Source organism: Silurus meridionalis, chromosome 4 (assembly GCF_014805685.1).
Source record: "Silurus meridionalis isolate SWU-2019-XX chromosome 4, ASM1480568v1, whole genome shotgun sequence".
Classification (NCBI taxonomy): domain Eukaryota; kingdom Metazoa; phylum Chordata; class Actinopteri; order Siluriformes; family Siluridae; genus Silurus; species Silurus meridionalis.
In genome coordinates this window covers 22458976-22480462 of record NC_060887.1, presented here as the reverse complement: position 1 = coordinate 22480462, position 21487 = coordinate 22458976, and the positions used below count along the sequence as shown (strand labels likewise).

Below are 21487 nucleotides of genomic sequence, written 5' to 3'. Positions count from 1 at the left end.
TGTGAGATTCTACATCCAGTGCTGCTGTGAGACAAAGTGGCATTTCATTACAATACCCATTTGATCTATCAGCAAAATTGTCTTTTAATACTGATGAAGAACAATTATGAACCATGCAGAGAAAATGCATGTTAAAATAGTATATACCGTATTTTTCGGACTATAAGCCGCTACTTTTTTCCCACGTTTTAAACCCCGCGGCTTAAACAACGAAGCGGCTAATTTATGGATTTTTCCTGGGTTTTTCCCGTTTCACAAACTTCAAGCCAAAAAACTGAGCGACATTAGACCAATGACATTTCTGAACGGAAACGAAAAAAAAACGCACCTCACTTGTGTTCTGAGCTGCACGGCATCGGGAGAAAAGCTTCCACCGGTGTTAAACGCACGGCGATGCCAAAAGAAAAACTCCCGAGAGAAATAGTTGTGAAAGGAAGGAGGAAGACAGTGAACAATGACTTACTTTGTCGGCTACTGTTTAGATACAAGCCATTGTAACGCGTTGAGTCTGGATGAAGGGAGAGCTTACTAACTCCAGTTGCAACAGAAATCATAAAAGCACAGACAGGTTTCCAAAACTCGTGCTTTTTTATTTTTCTTGGCAACAGCATTATGGGTTAGTCAAAGAAACTTAGAAATGAGCATCAGAAAATAATAAGGACATATTCCTCGGTCTTGCACACATGCAGTAATACCGGAAAAATTCGGCGGCAGGCTATTCCCAAAATACCACTCTGCTCTTAAAGGAGCCACAACATATTTCACCCGTTACACCGTGTTACAGACACTGTCTTTTGTTAAAGCCTGTGTAAAGTTCATTAGTTTCAGTGTAGACACCTGCGGCTTATAGACAGGTGCGGCTTATTTATGTTCAAAATAAAAATCTTTGTCAAATTCAGTGCGGCTTATATATGGGTGCGCTTTATAGTCCGGAAATTACGGTAGATATATTTTCACATTTTAACTGATGATTATTGGAGTCTGATCAGAGATATTCTGGCTCATTTATAGTGAAGGTCTGTGTGCTTATACATTATGGAGTAATAGCTTTAGAAATAAATACAGAATAAGATCTGCTTTTGGTGCTCAGGAAGGGAGTGTTTATATCAGACTACTGATGCAAATCATTATCATTAACCTTTATTAAACTTCTGCAAAATCTGCATGAAAGTTTGGTTCCTTGCATCCTGCAGGATCATGAGTCCCACCCATTTGCTCTGTGAACCTTTTCCTAGTAATCAAGCTTATCTCTATATTCATGTGTGTATTTGCTTCAGTTTAGGACACATCATCTATTCTAATGTGAATAATGTATTTGCATTTGGTTACGTCCCTGTGCTGTAGCCTAATTTACTTTTTTTTTTTTGCCTGCTGGTGTAAATAAATATATAAGTCACTGGAAAATTGTGTTAAAATGAGTATCTAAGGCTAAGCGGTGTGGTTCCTGCACACTATAGCTTTTCGAGATAATACCAGATTTTACACACGTTTGTCGGAGGAGTGGGAGGCTGAGAGCAGAATGTATAATTGGAGTGGTGCTAGTGAAAAATGTTTGCTCCGAATGGAACTCTGTTAGGTCAACCTGTACTTTAGATCATCGGGTTGGTACAGAAGTCTTAAAAGCTTATAGGAAGCCGCAGACTTTAGAGTGTCAGCCTCCTCTGTGCCTCAGTGGGCAATGACTTTACACGCAGCATGTTTTCTTTCCTTTCCCCTTTTCGTTCCTAATCTAAATGACAGGTTTACATCGGTGGGTTTGTTACAGGAGCCAGTTCAGAGGATCGCAGAGTGTGACGCAACGATGTGTGAAGTTTGGGTTTGAGTGGACTAATTAGTCACGCCTTTTCCATGCTTATTGTGTCTGCGCTGTTTGCTGGTTGAGGCTCAGGTGCATATGTTTATGTGAGAAGGAGGAAAGACACAGGTCACCACACAGCCTGTCAGATACAATCTGCATTCAAAACAGCGCTTCAGCCATGAAATCCGAGAATTCCCTGTGTGAACGTTAAACACTCACCTGTAGGAGCAAACGAACGCTTCTAGAAATGGCATTTAGGAGCTTGCACACGTTTAGGAGCAACAATGAGGATGACAAATGAAAGGTGTGGTCTGTCAAAATATGGATGGTAGATGCTCCATGACTAGTATAAGAAAGAAATTATGTTTGGTAAGATATTGGTCAGAATTGTTTTTGTAACTGCATCTATGCAATCTATGACTTAAATTGCAAAACTGCTCAAAAAAAAAAAAAGCCATCCAAAATGAGACAGGAACAGTTTGTATTTGGTAGATGAAACTTGCACTGATTTCCATGTGGACAACCTGCGTCTGTCTGAGACTCTTGTTAGCACAAGGCCAGTGATGGAATGCTTGTTGTAGGATTTAGTTGAGACTGTTCTTAAGGAATGGTTACAATATTTTGCTCCTTCGAATTCAATTCATAAGCATGCAAATTTTGTGCACATTGTGGGGTCTGTGCAAACATAACTTGCCAGGGTTGGAGTAGAAGAACTCAAGTGCCCTGCACAAATCCCTGACCTCAACCTGAATGAACACATTTGGGATGAACTGGAATAAACGCTGACCAGATATTCTTGCCAGAAATCAGTATCAGAACTAATGCTCGTGTGGCTGAATGAGCAAATCCCCACAGCCTCACTACAAAATCCAGTAAAACATTCTACTAGAGGAAAAGGAGTGGGGGTTATAATAGCTAGTGGGGGATTACACCTGAACTGAGATGTTCAAAAAGCAAATGTGCATGTGAAGATCATGTGTCCACACATTTTTGGACATATAGCATACTAGAGGGTTTGAAAATGCTTCTGGACCATGCTGTGAGATTCTACATCCAGTGCTGCTGTGAGACAAAGTGGCATTTTATTATAATACCCATTTGATTTACCAGCAAAATTGTCTATAATTGTCTACTGATGAACGTTTATGAACCATGCAGAGAAAATGCATGTTCAAATAGTATATAGATATATTTTCACATTTGATTTTTACAACTGATGATTATTGGAGTCTGATCAGAGATATTCTGGCTTATGTATAGTGAGGGTCTGTGTGCTTATATAACGTAATAGCTTCAAAAATAAAGCAGGTTTGATACGCATGCACATTTTGGACACCGGAAAAACAAGATCCGTTCGAAGGAGTTTCTCATTTTATGTTTGGCCTCCTGCAAATTCGAATCACGTGAAGACCGGTGAACGGTAGAATATCAACACGTTACGGCTTGGCCTTTTCAGAAATTCCAACAGGCGAGAATCAGCATGAAAGAGAATCTGGTTTGTGGTGTTGCTGCATACAGGAACAGAAAGTGTATTTTAACATCAGTGTTTGATGTCATCCAGTTGCAGCAGGTCATATCAATATTCGCAGCAGGTTTTTGAAGATATTTTGCACAAGTCCTTTTCACTTAACATACCTGTTATAAATTATTTCAAAATTGCCTTGTTCAAATCCAGCCTGAAAAAAAAACAAAATTTGGGAATTTTCTTCCCCAAGTTACTGAAAACATGGGAACACAGATTTTTTTAAAATCCAGACAGGTTCCTGAAGTTGACCCTTAATTCTGAATAAAGGATAAAATAGACAGTGTTGGCCAACATGCATCTTCAGCTGTTGTTAAAACCCTGTTCAGTTTCTGCAACAGCACAGTGCAAAATACGCCCGTGGCCCTGAACTTGGTGATACGGAAGTCATTTCCAGCAGAGTGGCAAAGAGACAAATCATGCCTGAAACTAGATTTTTGCTTAGTTTTTAACACTGAATACATCTGCTTTTGAGAAGCTTTATCTTTTTGTGCGGATGTATTCGCCTGCAGCTTAAGCAGATTTGCTCTCCTCTTTGGGCTTGATGAAGATTGATATGGAGGCCCTTAAGCTGAGTTGTGCAAATTAACAGAAGAGGAGCAGCAGCTCCGTTCATTTAGCAAAGCTCCTGCAACTCTGAAACAAAGTGCCTTGTTCTTATAAAGTGTCACGGCGGCGCAGCTAATAAGTCTTTACATGCTATTAGAGGCTTTCCAAAGGCAGACCGGAGAAGCCTCTCTGTTGTTCTTTTTAAGCGCTGCGTGATTGTCATTTATTGAAAGCTATAATGGGCAACAGGGACATGCCGGCTAGGCGTGCCTTTAATAGCTCGGTGGAACATTAAAAGTGGAGAATTTATTAGAGACCCTTTTTAACTAATGAATCACATGGACTACCATCCCCTCATCACACCACTAAAAGCCTTCTTAATTTTTGTGAATAAATATGTGAAAGAGCTCCTCCAAGGACCAACAGAGAATTCTGCATATGCATTTGGTTTTTAACAGATGTTCTGTATAAGGAAAAACACACATATATAGGGAAAAGTTCTCTTTGTGCATTAATTCGTTCCCTCCCCAGCCCACTCTGCATAAATATATCTTTTTCTAATCTAAACTGCAGAAATGATAAACAAAAATTGGAATAACACCGGATGCCACTCACTATGCTGGTTTTAAATAGCTGTCTAGATGTGAATACATGCAACAGCATATGTGACATTTGCGGGCTATAAATGATCATTTCTTTCAGCACCATGGACAGAGGCAGTCTGCTCCGCTCCAGGCTGTACAGCCTCTGCCTGCCCTAATGAAGTTTAATGACCTTAATGCATTTCCAGAAGCACATATAAATGTTGTAAACGAGTGAATGTTATTTAAAACCTTGCACATCAGGAGCGTTCACTGCCTGTCCTTTGTATCGGTAACAAGAGTCATTAACTCAAACTATGCGCTCATTTTACTGTAAAAGCCGCAGACAAAGAACTCTCTGAGTCTGCCCTGGCCTCCGAGAACCCACAAAAATACAGATCTGCTTTAAAAGGCTTGTAGTGCTTTGAGGGTCCTAAAGCAGTTACAGAAGTTAGGATGAACCTAGCATTAACAAGAGACTACACGCTACCTACGTACTTGTACTTCACAGTGTGTAGGCTGCTGTTGGCACCAGGCACCGAAGCAAAAACACATCCATAATTAATCCTGCTTGATTGCCTTTTCTAATCCCCTCCCCTTTTTTTTTGCTGCTTCTTTATTCAGAAATGCCACGCAGGTGTAAAAATATATAAGAATAGAATGTTAATCTGGCACAGAAATAAACAAATACAGATTGCATATATAAATATACTACTGGGTAGAATGCGTTGGTTTTTTTTTTTATTATTAGAATTGTCCTGAAACTTTGTGTCTGCTTGTCAGGGTTTTCGCAGGGTCTTAAAAAGTCTAAACTAAAAATAAAAAATGTGATTATAGGCCTAAAAATTCACTGTTTTAGGTTTTAAATATTTTGAAACCGGTCTTAATTTTCCAATGTCAATTTTTTATTAATCGGCTTCGGCCGATTGTGCTGCAAATTAGGCCGATTATTAGGCAGACGCATCTGACACACCAAACCATGCGTGTACCATCTGCACTTGTGTGAGAGACATAACTCTCCCATACCAGCTGGTGGCAGTAGTCTGCATTTAGCCTCCAAACAGGGAAACCGGGAGTGCTAGAACTGGGAATATATAAAGCAAGCAGCGTTTACACCGCGATCTTTACTAACAGATTTCTGTAGCTTTTTTCAATCATGTCTACTAAGTTGCAAAGGTAAGAGCAAGAATGACAACAAGCGCGTTAGGTTTTTTTTTTCTCCTGTGGTCATTCGCTAAGCTAAATAGCCAATCGGATTCTTTCCCGCCGACAAGCTCCGCCTCTGATTCGATGTACAGAAACGAACAGAGCTAACGGTGCGGAAAGAAATAAAGCCGACCAACGCACAAAAAACACCTGATGATGTACTACTGGTCGACCATCAGCTTGGTGTGTCCCGGCCTTTAAGTTCTTATCCTTCGTTCTTAATCTCAATATATCTACTGTTGAAGAGAGAATGAGAATAACGTTTGAAACTGAATCGTTAGCGAGCCTTCACTTAGCTGTAGTTTTGGCTACAGGTAGGCACAGGGACCAAAACCTGGTAACAGGTGCACTGATTGGAGAGGCGTGTGTTGTTTAATAAATGTTTCAGTTAAGCAATTTTCTGTATCACTTCTTGTTTCTTAATTATTCGATTTTATGAGATAAAGGGGAGAAAAAAGAAAATCAACCAAAAAAAAAAAGAATGGTATCGTATATCGGCCATCAGCTGCCCTGATTTTTAATTATTGGTATCGGTCAGAGAAAAACCCATATCGTTCAACTTCTAAACGCTCCATCTAATGCTTATTCAAATGCTCCCACAGCACTTTAGAATGTTTTTTGTTTTGTCTCCATGGTGTTGTAGTTCTTTCTTTCGCTAGTTCAAATATAATTTGCTGTATTACGACTAGAAACGAGGCCAACATGCAACAGCCAACCAGCTTTCTGTTACTAGAGCAAATCTTTCTTGGATTGTACCATAGACATTAAACAGATTATTTTTTTTCCACCTCTAGGACCATTAGCTTTATGTTCACATTACAGTATCTTTGCTATATATGTTATTTAATTAGAAGAATTTGAATATTCAAATAGTATTCAGACCTCTTTCAATTTTCGGAGAAGCACCTCTGGCTTTGAGTCTTCTTGTTGGCATCTCTGCATGTTTTTTTTTTTATGATGTGGACAGCTTCTCCAATTTTTCTAGACAAATCCTCTCAGGCTCAGTTTAATTAAAAGGGGATCCATCTGAAGATCACACCACATATGTTCTGTGAGATGTGGAAGTCTGGGATTTTGCTGTGTCACTCAAGGAAGTCTTGTTGCATCATTGTGTAAGCTGTACGCTGTGGGTTGTTACCATGCAGGAAGCTAAAATGTTGCCCTATTGCTATCAAGGCTGTATAAACCCTGATATTGGCAGATGTTCTTAAAGGACCTCTATATTTGGCTCCATCCATGCAGTCTTTTAGGCCCCTACTGAGAAGCACTGGGTGGGCGCCACCCTGCTTTAGGTGGGCACCACCCTGCTTTACCTTAGAAATGTTTTTTATCCAGTTGATGAGCAGTACCTGGTTTTGTCAGTTGATGTAAGATTTGGAGTTCTGCCCAAAGAAGTCATTTTTGTCTCATTAGACCATGTCTTATTCTTTCAGAATCATTTAAATGCTTGACATATGACTTTTTACTCATGAGTGGCTTCCGTCTATCCACAGTATCATAAAAGACTGATTGATTATTTCTGAAATAAATGGCCTTATATCAGGTTCGCAGCTCTTTGTAGAGGACTTCTATTCGAGTGACCACTGGATTTCCTACTTACCGCCCCGACCAAAGCCTTTTAACCTGGTTACTGAGTTTGGCCAGAAGGAAGAGTGCTGCCAATTCCAAACTTCCTCCATTTCTCGTTAACGGAGGCTACTGTGCTTGTGGAATTGTTCAGAGCTTTATAAATGGTTTTATACCCTTGCCTGGGTCTCTGTCTCAACGCAATTTTATCACAAATGCCTACGGAGAGTTCCCTGGACTTCACAGTCCGGTTTTCGGTCTGGCTTTGCTCTGAGAATTGCAGGAGCTACACACAGGCGTGTGCCTTTCTAAATCATGTCCAATCAATTGAATTTGCCACAGCTGAACTCCAGGCCAGAGACATCTCAGCATAATCAAAGCCAACAGAAGGCACCTGTGCCTAATTTGGAGTGCCTTAGCCAAGGGTCTGAATACTGAATACTTATTTGAATGCAATGTGTTAGTATTGGATTGGGAAATTGTTTTTGTGTATCATTGTAGGTTAGCGTTTGAATAAATCTGCAACATGGGACAAATGTGAAAAAGCTAAAGAACTCGGTATGCGCCATGTCATTTGCAATATGGTTGTGACTGATCTATATACAGTAATGTTGCTAAAAACACGCGTATTAGAGAAATCAGTAGCATCAAAACCCACCCGATATGCATCAGTGTCATTCCATAGTGAAATCACTTATGTCCAGTGGTGGACAATAACAAAGCAAATGTAATTCTGAGACTTTTACTTTCACTTCACTTCATTTCAAAGTCAAATATTTAGCTACATTTTGCAAAATCGGTCGTTCCTTTTTATTTTTGAGTGGATAAAAACCAAAATAATCCAATACGCAGCAAGTCACCAATCAGGGTTTTGAACTTGTTCTGATTGCCACTTGTTGCTATCTACTTATCACAAACATACAGTTCAGCGTTTAGAGAGGAATAAATGATGGAAGAAACTCCTGACTCTAACTTCCCATAAGACTCCTGACCTTATTTGCATGATTATTTATTTATTTATTTTTAAAGTAGTTGAGAACAAGATTTTGGGCTCATGATCATTTTAATTGATATCATTAAGTGTTTAAGTCATTATTATTCTATCAATAGATTGCTGTGCAAAGAGTAACAGAGTCTTTTTATATAAACTGAGACGATTCAGCAAAGAGCCTTGTGACAAAAATGATAATAGAAACGTTATATTAATAATAAATCATAGTACTTAAGTATTTTGAAAGGCAAATACTTTTGTACTTCTTTTACTTAAGTGGAGGGAGCAGTTGCGTATCTACTTTAACTCGAGCACACGCTTTGTGTACTTCGTCCACCACTGCTTCTGGTTTTTAACATGTGCATAGTGGGACACGTTAATGAACCGTTTTAATAGCCATTATACGATGTTTTGTTCGAGGCAACACGAACAAAGACCATACTATTACCTCTGTGTAATAGGTGCATAATGACATTTTACACTTAGTCGATTTCTTTGGTCACCAATTTGCACCCATGAGCTAGTTCTCCACCATCAAACAACAGCTCCCGGAGAGAGTTAACACGGTTCTTCAAGACACGTGACATCATTTTCTACTGCTTCATCATAACATACAGTAGAAGCGTAACACACATGGAGAAACCCAGCATGCATTGCTTCACAGCTACACATGTCTGTGTGATTGACAGTAGACATTAGTCCTCTCTCCCACTCGGACACAATGGATAATTCTACTCCTTCTCCTTATCAGGATTAAATTTTTGCAATCTCCGTATGATATAGCGAACTCTTTTCTGGACACGGTATACTACGAGAACGAGAAGTAGGTGAACCAACGCAGAATTGAATCGTGATTAGTACAGTCCACTAAAATGCTTTTGATCGCTGTAATACTAACTAGTAAACAATATGTAAGTATTGTGGAGTAAACAAGCATGATTAGCCTAATTATAGAAGCAAAGAACAGGGAGGAGAGCTTGGGTCATGTTGAGTAAAGTAGCCTTGGAGTTCGCTATGGCTCTTTTTATAATAGAAACCCAGTGGCACGGTTTTCTCTATTTATTTATTTTTTTATTATTTGCCTTATATATTTTACAGAGATTAAGTGTTATTGTCCCGAAAGCATCCCAAAACAGATTTGACATCTGCTTTTACACCATCTTCCCCAGGACACCATTAATCTGCAGCTTTGGCTGCTATTATCCTGTGATTTACTTTGCGATGCTATACTTTGTGCTACCAGCAATGTGTGATATTTCAGCTGGATTTGTTGCAGAATCAAATCAAATTCTTTCTTTTTTTATGTCGATATCCTCTCCACCGTTTTCTGCTGATAGCTACCTGATAGCATTACCGAATATCAGGTGCCATCTTTAAATATGTTGTTTTTTTTTTTTTGTTTTTTTTTTCCCCGTTCTGCCTTACAAGCTAATGCGAAAGCAAGAGATTAATGGTATAGGATGCTGCAGCTAGGTAGTGCATGTGTAGGAGGAAAAAAAAATAAATAAATTGAGCGGCTCAGCATTACAGTGGAGAAAATTAATTACTCCAGCAACAGAAATAACTCGTGAGATGAGAGGTATTTTGATTTACTGTTGCTCAGGGATATCCAGCTGTGCGTTGTTTGGCTTTGCTAGTACACTGTCGAAGAACTGTAGCATAGTGAAGTGCTTAAACTCGAACCTCATTAGACTTAAAAAAAAACGGAGCAGGAAGCCACTTAATAATGAGCAGCTTCTTCCCATGTTTGTTGCTGGATACTTTTTAGGATTTGTTGGCAGCAGTTTATCAGCTTATATTAAAACTAGTACATGATATAAAATCACGGTTTAATAATTCATAGACTTGAAGACGAACAGAACGGTTGTTGTTTTAGATTGCTTATATATTCGCAAGCACTTGTATGGTGCAGGCTGGACGGGTTGTTCTGAGAGATGTGGTGAAGTGTGAACGACAGAAGTGTGAACGACAGAACACAAATTATCATAAAGCTACTGTAGCATGTTGATAGGAATGACGAGTGCTAGCTGTCTTTATATAAATGTTCATTTAGCACAAGGCTGTTACTTAAGTCGGGTACTGATGTAGGGTAAAGAGGACTGGGGTGATCATAGCTCTATAGCAGACCACTCAAGATCTTTCACTCCAAACCATGGACAGCACATCTTCATGGAGCTGGCTTTGTGTACAGGGGCATTGCCATGCTGGAACTGGTTTGGGTCTTCTAGTTTAAGTGAAGGAAGAATTGAATGCTACTGCATCCAAAGACGTCCTATACAGTTGTATGCCTCCAATCTTTTGCTGCCAGTTTGGGGAGGAACCACGTATGGTTGGAAAGGTCTGGTGTGCTAATACTTTTGTGTGTATAGTGTATATGGGCACATAAAAGAATTGTGTGACTTGTGTGGCACACAGTGTTAAGATTTTATTCCCTACAAGGCGTGTCCTTATATATAGTCAACGTAGTCGTGTGCCCTAATGTTTAGCATTTTGCCTTTCATGATTTCCCAGTTAACGAACGAAATATTGAATTAAGGAAATTCAATGCCTCAACTCTCATCCCTTCATACATTTAGTGAGCATGCAGGTTTTTTATTTAAAAGAAAAAGACTTTGTCCAAACCATTATCTTTCTATTCCAAGAATTGCATTTGGATGTACAGCTACTGTTTTACTACTCTTGAACGCTCATTTTTAGTGTTTTCCACCATCTTAAGTCTACACCGGGTCACGTTTCCTAATTGCCCACCTCGGCTAAAGTCACACGCGACTGCTTCCGCTATGAAACTGGGTTTTTCTTTCATGGGGTGCTTGAGTGCGCAGTGAATTCCTTTTTTTCCCTGCTTAATTGTTTCACTTCTGGCTGTAGTTCAGATGAAATTCAACCCCTCTTTTTTCTTATTCAGAATGTGCACTGCTGTTGTGTGGGGGATGGTGTGAAGCAGCTAAATGCCATCAACATTCATGCATATTTAAATTTAAAGGAACACTACAGCATGCTGCTGTTTTGGCAGCTGTCGTTTTTAAGTGGAAAAGGTGACTGTTCACATTCGAGCTAAATTTGGCCTTTTCGGTTTTTCAGCCTTTTTATTAACGTTAAACTCGACAGCCAGGTTGTTAATTAATAGTTTTGGAACTTTTTATTTTAATTTTGTTTACGTTTGAAGGTGAGCGATGTGGATTGCAGACTAATGGACATTTCTGCTTAATTCTTGGGTGACTTCAGGCTACTGCACTGCTCGCGCTCGGATTCGGGTTCCACTTGGACAATTGCCTGACGATGGCGTGATAAATTACTCTCCTCTTCCCCCTGCTTTTTACCTCTTTCCCTCGCTTCCTGCAGTTCTGCTGAAGGGAAATGAATAGACCTCCTGTTTGCTGCATCTGCATCTCCCAGCTTGTCAGATATGGCGCATCTGCTGTGGAGGTCTCTGTTTTTCTCAGGGTGTGTGCACACGTGTGTGTGTTTGTGTGTGTTTGTGTTTCAATAAGAAGGAGTCAGTTTAAATTATGCAAAAGTTTGCATTCTTTTTCTATTTTCTGTGTGTGTGTGTGTGTGTGTGTGTCACTCAAGCAGGTCATTTTGTGCTGTGTGGGCTCGAGGCAAGCAGATAAGCTGTTTGCTAAAACTGGCAATTAAAACTTGATCAAGTCGTCAATTCAAATGGAATGAAACGGAACCAAAAAGTAATTAAAAGGATAGCATGCAAACGACAACAATTATATCTCTTCGTTTTCTATTAACAAATTTAATTATATAGCAGCCGCTTATACATGAAAGGGCGCTCTCTGTTTTCTACACTAATTCCCACAAACGTTTGCACTATATACACACTGTTAAAGATAAGCATCCAAGTTGCTAGCACTGTGTATGTGTGTGTGTGTGTGTGTATATATGTGTGTGTCTGTGTATATATATATATATATATATATATATATATATATATATATAGAGAGAGAGAGATTTTCCCCTTCTTGTTCACAGTTATAAGACCAGGGTAATTAGAGGAAAAAGACAGAGGAGATGGGGGTATTTGAGAATTCTTGTAAAATCTCTGCTAGCCTCTATGAGGGTCCAATTAGTGTGTTTAAAGTCACTGGTGAATTGATGGTGTATTCCCACTTCCCCCAGTAAGCACATATGGCCCGATGGCTGAGCATCCACACTGTTAATTAGACTGTTAGGTTGTGTTGGACTCTCAGAAGCCTGGAAGGAACCCCAAGTTTTCATTTTAACACACACACACACACACAGGTGAGCTTTATATGGGTCACCAAAACGATCGCAGTACAATGCCATCGCTAGCCAAGTGTAGCCATTTGTCAGGTCAGGCTGCAGCACTGAGGGTTAATTTAGTAGTTAGTGTGTGTCCGAGGGTGTTTTTGCTTTCTCTGAGCATGCTCAAGGATTCAAAATAGGAATTTGGTCCACATGAATGTGCTTCCGGTCAGTGCTAGAATGTACTTACTTTTACTTCAGTGCTTTTCACAGGTAGAAAATGTCCTGGGAAAGAAATGGTCTGTTTAATGCACATTTATTTGCCTTTTTTCTTCACACTACTGTACTGAGGTACGTTCCCTGGTATTCTCTTCCCTGCTCCCACTTTTCTATCATCTTTCTATCCAATTCAATTCAGTTTTATTTGTTCAACAGTTTATCCCTAATGAGCAAACTAGTGGTGGCAGTTTCAAGGGAAAAACTCCATGAGAAGTTATGAGTAAGGAACCTGGAGAGGAACCAGATTTAGAAAGGAAACCATCCTCGTTTGGGTGGTACCGAATATCCATTCATTATTGTTTTATCATCGTTTTATTGTTTTATCATTTATCTCACTGACTGATTTCAGTAACTTACTCACTGTTTATCTCAACATGCATCAGAAGGATATTTATATAATAAGTCGTAGTATAAAGAAAGTAGTAGCATAAAGAAATATGTAGTAGTAGAAAGTAGTAGTATTACAGTAGTATTTACAGGCCTAGATTTGGTTTTGTAATGAAAAGGAAATTGATGAAATACTGTTACTGGAAATCTATACACACTACTCTTTGTGCACTCGAGTGACTGTTGCCATAAAGTTGAAAGAACACAATTGTCTACAAAGATTCTGTTTCCTGGACTAAAAGGCCCAAACCTGTTTCATGACTAAAACACTTTGCGCACGCACTAAGACAGATCTATAAAGAGATGCTTTGCCAAAGCTGATATAGATTAATTATGGCAAGATGCCCAAGTATCATCTATGGATGGGATTTTTTCTGTACCACTTACGTTCTGCAGTCTATGGCTGATGTTGCCTTCCAAGAAAGAAGAAAAAAAACATGCTTTAGACATGAATTGAAGATATTGATGTGTGCTGAATATGCTCTGCTGAAAACTGATCCAAAGTCCAAACACATTATTCTGTTGGTTTTTATAGCAAAAAAAAAAAAAAAAAACCCACATTTATCCACATTCGTGAGAAATCATGCCAGATCAATTCTTGAAATGTAAAAAAAATTAGGATTTTTTTTTTATAATGCTAATGTGGTCCGGGAAAAAAAAGGGAAAAATGTTTTTATATATATATATATATATATATATATATATATATATATATATATATATATATATATATATATATATATATATATATATATATATATATAAGTTTTTATACATAACTTGTTGCTAATCTTCTGACATTTAGCCTTGGATTCTGAACTCTGTAAAGGGTGTTTTGTGCTTTGAGTGGGCACTAAGTGTCAAGAACAGTTCTTTATATTTAACTTCAAACAAAGTTCAGAGCCAAACAACAATGCTGAAATCTTGCAGAAATAAACTTTTACATTGTCCAGGTTGAGCTTTTTAGTTAAGAGAGATTGAATGATTCATTTATGTCAGTGGAGATTGTAGCTTCATGCTAGGTGCTTTCTCTCTGAGTAAAATAGTATGCCATTCAAAATGACTGGACTGTCATTCACGTTTTATTTTATTTTAAACTTTAATAGTTATAGTTTATTAGTTCACCAAAACAAGCTTGGGGTGTGTGTGTTAAAGACGCTGTTTTTGTTTTCCCTTCAAAGTTTATCGAGTACAGTGTTGCATCGCCGTAATGATTAAACACATGTTGAGTGAACACGATGCTGCCAAAACACAAGCTGTTCTACAGGACAAAAAAGGCTTGTGATTATTAAGCGGACATGCAAAATGACCTTTATACTGTCCTAATCAGTCCCAATGAATTGAAACACATTCAGCAGTCAATTAAATAAAACCTAGTGCATCCTTTAGTAGTTGTTTTCTGACACCAGTAATTATGTTATGATGTACAGTGGCTGCTGATGCAGATGGGGTTTAAATACAGGTGCATGGTGATTGGAGGGGGGCTTCATAAAGCTCAGTGGATTGTGAACGTATTATTGTTTTTTTTTTTTTTATTATTGCTTGCAATCCTAACTTTATAATATATCTTTGGTTTATATACATTATATTTCTGAAATTCTATGGACATTTGACCATCTCACTACAATGCTGGCAACACAAAATGGTCAAAATTGATAGAATGTCATTGTATGCTGTAGTCTTGGCTTAAGTGATTTCCTATTGGTATTAGTTATTCTTTACTTTAAAGGTAAAACATATGTTATGAGGCTTAAAAGCATGCACAAGGCGCATCCAAGGGCAACTGATCCACTACCTGTTGATCACCGAGATCACCTTCGTGCTGCCAGCCCGTGCACAAACTACTGCGGATCAAAGAAAAGTCAGCTTTATTATACAACAGGCAGAGCCTATATGAAAGAATATGGACTATCTGTACATTATAGATCATTGCTCCTGCACCAGTTTGTGTTTATTGTCTGAGGGAAAGTGTGCATATTTTAGCATGCTAATACAGATGTGTTTTGGAAGAACAGACAACAGAGGGAGGGGAAAGCAGAAACTGAAACATTTTTAAAAATAATTTTCGAGATCATGACATGATGCAGCACTGAACTTCCTCTATGGAAATTCTGTACCAGTGGCAAGTCGGTATTTACAACATGCTTGCATTACCTCAAGGTGAACATTTGGGGCATGCATACATTTGCATGCATTTGCATGTTCAAGGAGTGCGAGGACCTCGACGCTTTGTTTCAAACAGACGAAGTCGATAAATCAAATCGAAGTGGGCTGTTAAAATGGGCGCAGCTGTTCGGTCGGTGCGGTGACACAATGCAGCGCAGGAAGCGAAAGCGAGACGATGGGAGCGCCATGTTCGGCGGTGAATATTTATAACTGCTTTGAACACTTCCCCCTTTCGACAAATAATCGTTGGAACTACAGTGGATGCTTGGTGGAGGAAAGGGACTCACTTTTTACTGAGATGGACATTTATCAGACTTTTATTTGTTTCACGTGCCTTTATTGGTTAAACCAAGCTAAGAATTCCTGCCTGATTTATAAAAGCTTTGGTGGCGATGCTTCTCTTCGCACTCATGCGTGAATGCTAAATAACAATCGGTTGTAAATATATAAGCGCAGAGAAAGCTGAAGAAATAAATAAAATGGCAAAACAGTAAAGAAGTACCTCGTAAGTGAAACGAGTGTTAAATCCCAATGAACCCTCTCTTCTAAGGTGGGGACGGACCCATTCCAGCTCTCCCTTCATTGAACAACCCAGGGGTTGAGTCTAAACAAACTCCACTCACTAGACTTTTGGTTCTACAGCCAGGAATTTTACCAAGTTCTTCCACTAATGCAGCTCAGCCACTGTAACACATCAAAAGTTAAAATAAACACAGTATCTGTGTAATTGTAATAAATACGCCTTGACATCATGGTCGAACATTTCAGCGTGATTTGGACTCTCTCATGAGGTTCTAAAGGTTTACTTTTACAAGCGTTCAATTCTTACAGACTCAGGACAAGGATTTTTCTTGAACACAACATTTTGTGTTTAAAATGGACCTACAAAACATTTCTAAATGCATCTCTTTGTATCTAGTTTGATACTCCAGGACCGATGTTTCGTTCCCCTCTTTCATCCTCATCACACACTGCTGTAGGGGATTTTGAATACTTGACTGTTAAACCAGCATCAAAACCCATTTGCTTTGGCTTGTCTGGATAAAAACGCTTCCCTCAGTAATGTTGAAGCGTACCACTTTAGGTCTTCCCCGAAGACTCAACCTCAATGGCCCAGCTTGTCTACCCTACATCCTCATTTACTCGCCTCACAACTGTCTTCAGCTTTCCTGGAATAAGTGGACACTAATACCGTTGCTCTTTGATTCATTAATAACCTTTTTTTTTTGCCTTTCTGCCAGCACCAGAGTGAGAATGAGAGAGAATAAGAGTAAGAGAGAGAGACGAAGACAGTATTTCTTCCTATTTTATGAGCATTGGACTGAAACGAGAAAAAGAGTAGAGCAATGACATATTTTTAATGAATTCTTAAATAAATGACAGTGCCTCCTGAGCCGTAGGCATTCCTGACCAGCTGTGTGAAAGAAGATGGCTGAAAGAGAGAGATGCAGAGAGAGAGAGAGAGAGACAGAGCAAGAACGACGGATGCGCACATGCTACTAGTTTACATAGTTGTTTTTATCTATGAACAAACAGTGAAATTCAGTGTCCTTGTGTCCTATCACTATCTCGTCACATAAAATAAGCCTTGTCTCGCAGGTTTGTCTCTGCAGTTTCACTAGGAGACGGCACAGACATGTCCCGGCGGTTTCGCTGTTGGAATGATGAGTTATTAATTACATATGTTATTGCTCTGGGTCAGTGTTGGTCTCAGCATACTTCCGACTCCAAGGAACAAAATATTTCCGTTCGGCAGCGGCTTAAATGTTCCTCCTTTTTTTTTTTTTTTTTATGATTTCATATCTATTGTGAGATTGAAGGCTGTCGTATTTTTTGGGCCGTTGTCATGGTGAAGTCGGTCAGCGTAGGTGGGGTTGATTGACAGGTCCTGACACCACTCAGCGCCAATCCAAACCCCCTTCCTACTACAGACTCGATGACACTTTTTTTGACCCTCAGCCATTTACTGCAGCGCTGAACGTTTGTGGGAAGCGCAAAGCTGGAGTTTAATTGGTCCGACATGAGGCGTGGACATATTGTTGCTTTTTGGAGTGTACTTGGCTTGGACCTAGAGGCTAGGTTGTTTTCTTGTTTAGAAGATTTGTTTGCGCTTCAAGACCGGGGACGACGCTGGCGGTGAAAAGAAGTGGAGAGTACTTGCACTCTGCCAATACTATCCAGATAGAAGTCTAATTAGTTTTGGACTGGTGGTGCAGCACTCGCGTTTTGGCCGCTGTCGATCTTGGCCTGTTGCTTCCTCTATCTCGCCATATGCGTCTCACACGTGTAGCTGCCCTCCAGCTGGTGTGGAAGAAATAAGTTTAAGATTTGGAAAAGTTTCAGCCTAAACAGACTACAGAATTTCTGTTTTTGCTCCACTGTCAGTTGAATTGGTCGAACCCTGCTGTCTATTAGGAAGCAGCAATATGTCTTGCAAATACAATCCTAATACCAACTAGAGTATTTATTGCAGTGGCAGCAGAGCACGTAGCCTCGCCGACTTACAGCTCCAGGGTCCTAGGTTTGACCTCATGTTAAGGTTTGTGTCCATGTGGGTTTCCTCCTGCGATGAATGAATATTAATTTTTTCGTGCAGCCATCTGTAACTGATTTGTCCTCGCTGTCAGAAACTGCCTACATGCTGACTGCTTACGTGCTTGAGGTTTAATTGCTGAACTGCTTGATTCATTTTTTTTTATTTATTTTTTTTTTTAAAACAGTCCGTATACCACGTTGTATCAGTCGCTGTAGTTTGTAAATCCGTTTTCTTCCGCTAGCACTATCCCGTGTGAGACCCCATGTTTTCACTGTCAGAAAAGCGCTAACCATCTAAGATTCTTAATCATCTTCTGAATCATTGAAGAAGAAAAAAAGGAGTAAATAAAGCCTTAGGGGCAGAAAGTTTTTCGCAGTTGGTTGTGGTTTTTTTGGCTGTTCTGCTTTCGCTCCACACGTGTTTAAATGCGAGGTGATGCTGGACTTTATTAGTTACTGTAGGAGAATTGAAAGCAGGCTTTTTAACACTGCCTCTTGCAATATGCTACTGTGTAAAGAGATTTTTCGCACTCGAGGTAACAAACGCTTCTCGCACATTCTCCTTTTTTGATAAGTGGCTGTGGGCAGGCGGAGAGAATCCAAAACCGTCGGCGTTGTCGAATATCGCATTTTCTTTACATTTTTTCGGTTATGAACGTAGACACTGAACTAATTTAGTGTCTGTGCAAACTGATAGGAGACGAGTGAGTTTTTACCAGAAAGCCTTCTGAGCAAATCTCTCATCTGTGAAGTGAATTTAAATACCGTATTTTTCAGACTATAAGCCGGTACTTTTTTCCCAACAGGGTTACAGGTTAGTCAAAGAAACTTAGAAATGAGCATCAGAAAATAATAAGGACATAATCCTCGTCTTGCACACACGCAGTAATAGCGGAAAAATGCAGTTGCATGCTATTCCCAAAATACCGCTATGCTCCTAAAGGAAGCGCAACATATTTCACCCGTTACACCGTGTGTAACGTGTCTTTCGTTAAAGCCTGTGTAAAGTACATTAGTGTAGACGGCTTATAGGCAGGTGCGGCTTATTTATGATAAAAATATTTGTGAAATTCAGGCTTATATATGGGTGCGCTTTATAGTCCGGAAATAACGGTGGTATAGACTTTTTTTTTAACCAAATAAATAAAATGACATTTGAAAATGAAGTCATGAACATGTGCTATTAAATTGCATCGATATCGTAGGATATCATGTCGTCTTCTAACTTGTATTGCACTGTTATTATTATGATTGATCATTTATTGCCCACCCTCACGTTTTAGTGTCTGCCCTACCTACGTAGTTTGAGTAACTTAATGTCTGCTCTTCTCTCTCCCTTCCTGTTGTAGATTGGCCAGCTGGTGTTTAAAGGTATGAAGCGGCTAAACAGGATCCAGTCGATCGTTTTTGAAACAGCCTACAACACCAATGAGAACATGCTGATCTGCGCTCCCACCGGAGCAGGCAAGACCAACATTGCCATGCTCACCGTTCTGCACGAGATCCGCCAGCACCTGCAGCCAGGAGGTGTCATCCGCAAAGACCAGTTTAAGGTATGCAACTGTTCGTAACGTCACTCTGAAAAAGTAACATATACTTGTTTTCTCTCATGGGGACATCCTTACGAGGACTCAAATATGTCGAGACTAGTCATTGTTGGACCAATGTCATTTAAAAAAATTTTTGTATTAGTTTTACATAGGGAGGCGGGGTCATGTCATTCCTATCAGAGCATATCTGGGCTGCAGGGGTTTAGAATGGATAAATGGGTGGATGGATGGATGGATGGATGTACTTAGCAATTGTGCAAACTGACAAGTGCAGATATACATGTAAACATGTGTATAGTATGTTTTTATATATATATATATATATATATATATATATATATATATATATATATATATATATATATATATATATATATATATAATATATAAACTAAACATTTTAGTATCTTTACATAAAGACTACACTTCATTGACCAGGTGTAATGCTTCTGTGAAATTTGCTGCAGTTGCTGGACTCTTACCCACTTTCCCATGATAACGCTGGTGATGAAGTTGATAATGGGACATCTTCATACCTCACCATTTCCTCGTCTTGTTGCTCTACTTCATTTTGCTCTAAAATGCTGTATTGGTGTCGGTTGCCAAGGAACAAATGATACCATGATGTTCACTCATTTATCATGCTGTCTTTCTTTCTCCCTTTTGCCCGTATCTATAGGTAGTCTATGTAGCTCCAATGAAGGCTTTAGCTGCTGAGATGACTAATTACTTCAGTAAGCGCTTGGAGCCACTGGGCATCGCTGTCAAAGAGCTGACAGGCGACATGCAGCTGACCAAAGGGGAAATTCTCCGTACTCAGGTAACACGTTAAAACTTATTGTACACAGAGAAAGTGAAATAGTTTTAGATTTTGCTTGACTGCTTAGGCTTTTTTTAGTTATTGCAGTTTTATAATGCATTAGAATCACTGACACTTTAGATCGCTAACTAGTTACAGCCATAATTGCCATAATTGTTTAGTGTTTCTGTACATGGAATGTCAGCATCGCTGACACTGTTCACTGTTTCTTCTAGCCATGTTTTTAAATGCTATTGCAATGTAACTATGAAGATATAAAGCCTAAAGTTCTCATCTGCAGCAGCCGAGATGCACAGGGCCTTTCCATTCTATACTGGCTTATACTCTATATGCAGGGAATAAATCACAATGGGGCCTACTGTTGGGAAAATAATCAATGAAAGCGTGGTGAGATTTGAAGTAGAGGGCCATTACCAGTGCAGAGTTGATTATTTAAGCAATATCGCGCGAGCACGAGAGCATTTTATTGAACATCGGCACGGCTGTGATTTGTGCTGTAGCTAACCACCGCTGTGCTGATATTCACTATAACTACAGTCGTGTTCATGCGATATTGCATTTATCCAGCGGTGCTATATACAGGAAATTAATATAGAGTAAGTGATGGTTTGGACTCAATATGGACAAATGTTTTGTTTATTATAGCACCACTATGGGATATAGATCTCAAAGAAGTCACACTCACTTTATAACTTGTTGGCTACATGACTAGTCAGCGTGTACATTACTTTTAAAGGTGCTGCAGGTAAAAATAGCTTGAATTTCATCTTTAATTGATGAACTTACATATTTTAAGCCACAAGGTACATATTCCTGAAAAGTATCGTTTGCGATTGGCACCGATTACGTCACGAACTGTACCGTAGCGATGATTTTCATCTCGAAAATGGAACACGGACAAGCGGATGGAAGCTAACCGTTCTATACGTGCTTTTATTCTTCCTATATCACAACAATCTGCCAATGATTACATATTGATTTTTATCCGGTCGCAAACCAGTTTCCTAGTGCTGTGGTATAGCAGCTATAAATAGTTATTCCTTCACCTTCTTTTTTTTTTTTTTTTCCCGAACCTCTCTCTCCTTGAAGCTTTTCTATGGCAGAAAACCTAAAAAAAACAAACAAACAAACAAAAAAACTGTGGCATATACAAATCTTTTCGCTTCATACATTCACATAATTTTTTTTACAGGGGCCTCTGTGGTATGACGAATGATCGTTTTTAAGTTTTTGAATAGCATTTTTAATTCATGTGTTATTATTAGCCTTAGATTACGTGAAGAGAGACATACAGACCTTGTACATTACATGGCCGAAAG

The 21487-nt window shown here is 39.2% G+C and overlaps 1 protein-coding gene across 5 annotated transcripts in view; it reads left to right on the top strand.

Annotated features, from left to right (window-relative positions):
* ascc3 (activating signal cointegrator 1 complex subunit 3) overlaps positions 1-21487 on the top strand; it is a 159938-nt gene that overhangs the window by 48405 nt on the left and 90046 nt on the right. For all 5 annotated transcript variants that reach the window (XM_046847275.1, XM_046847273.1, XM_046847272.1 and 2 more), the window contains exons 9-10: positions 19148-19351; positions 20028-20168. In XM_046847275.1, the coding sequence (XP_046703231.1) occupies positions 19148-19351; positions 20028-20168 (345 nt within the window). The remainder of the gene's footprint in view (positions 1-19147; positions 19352-20027; positions 20169-21487) is intronic.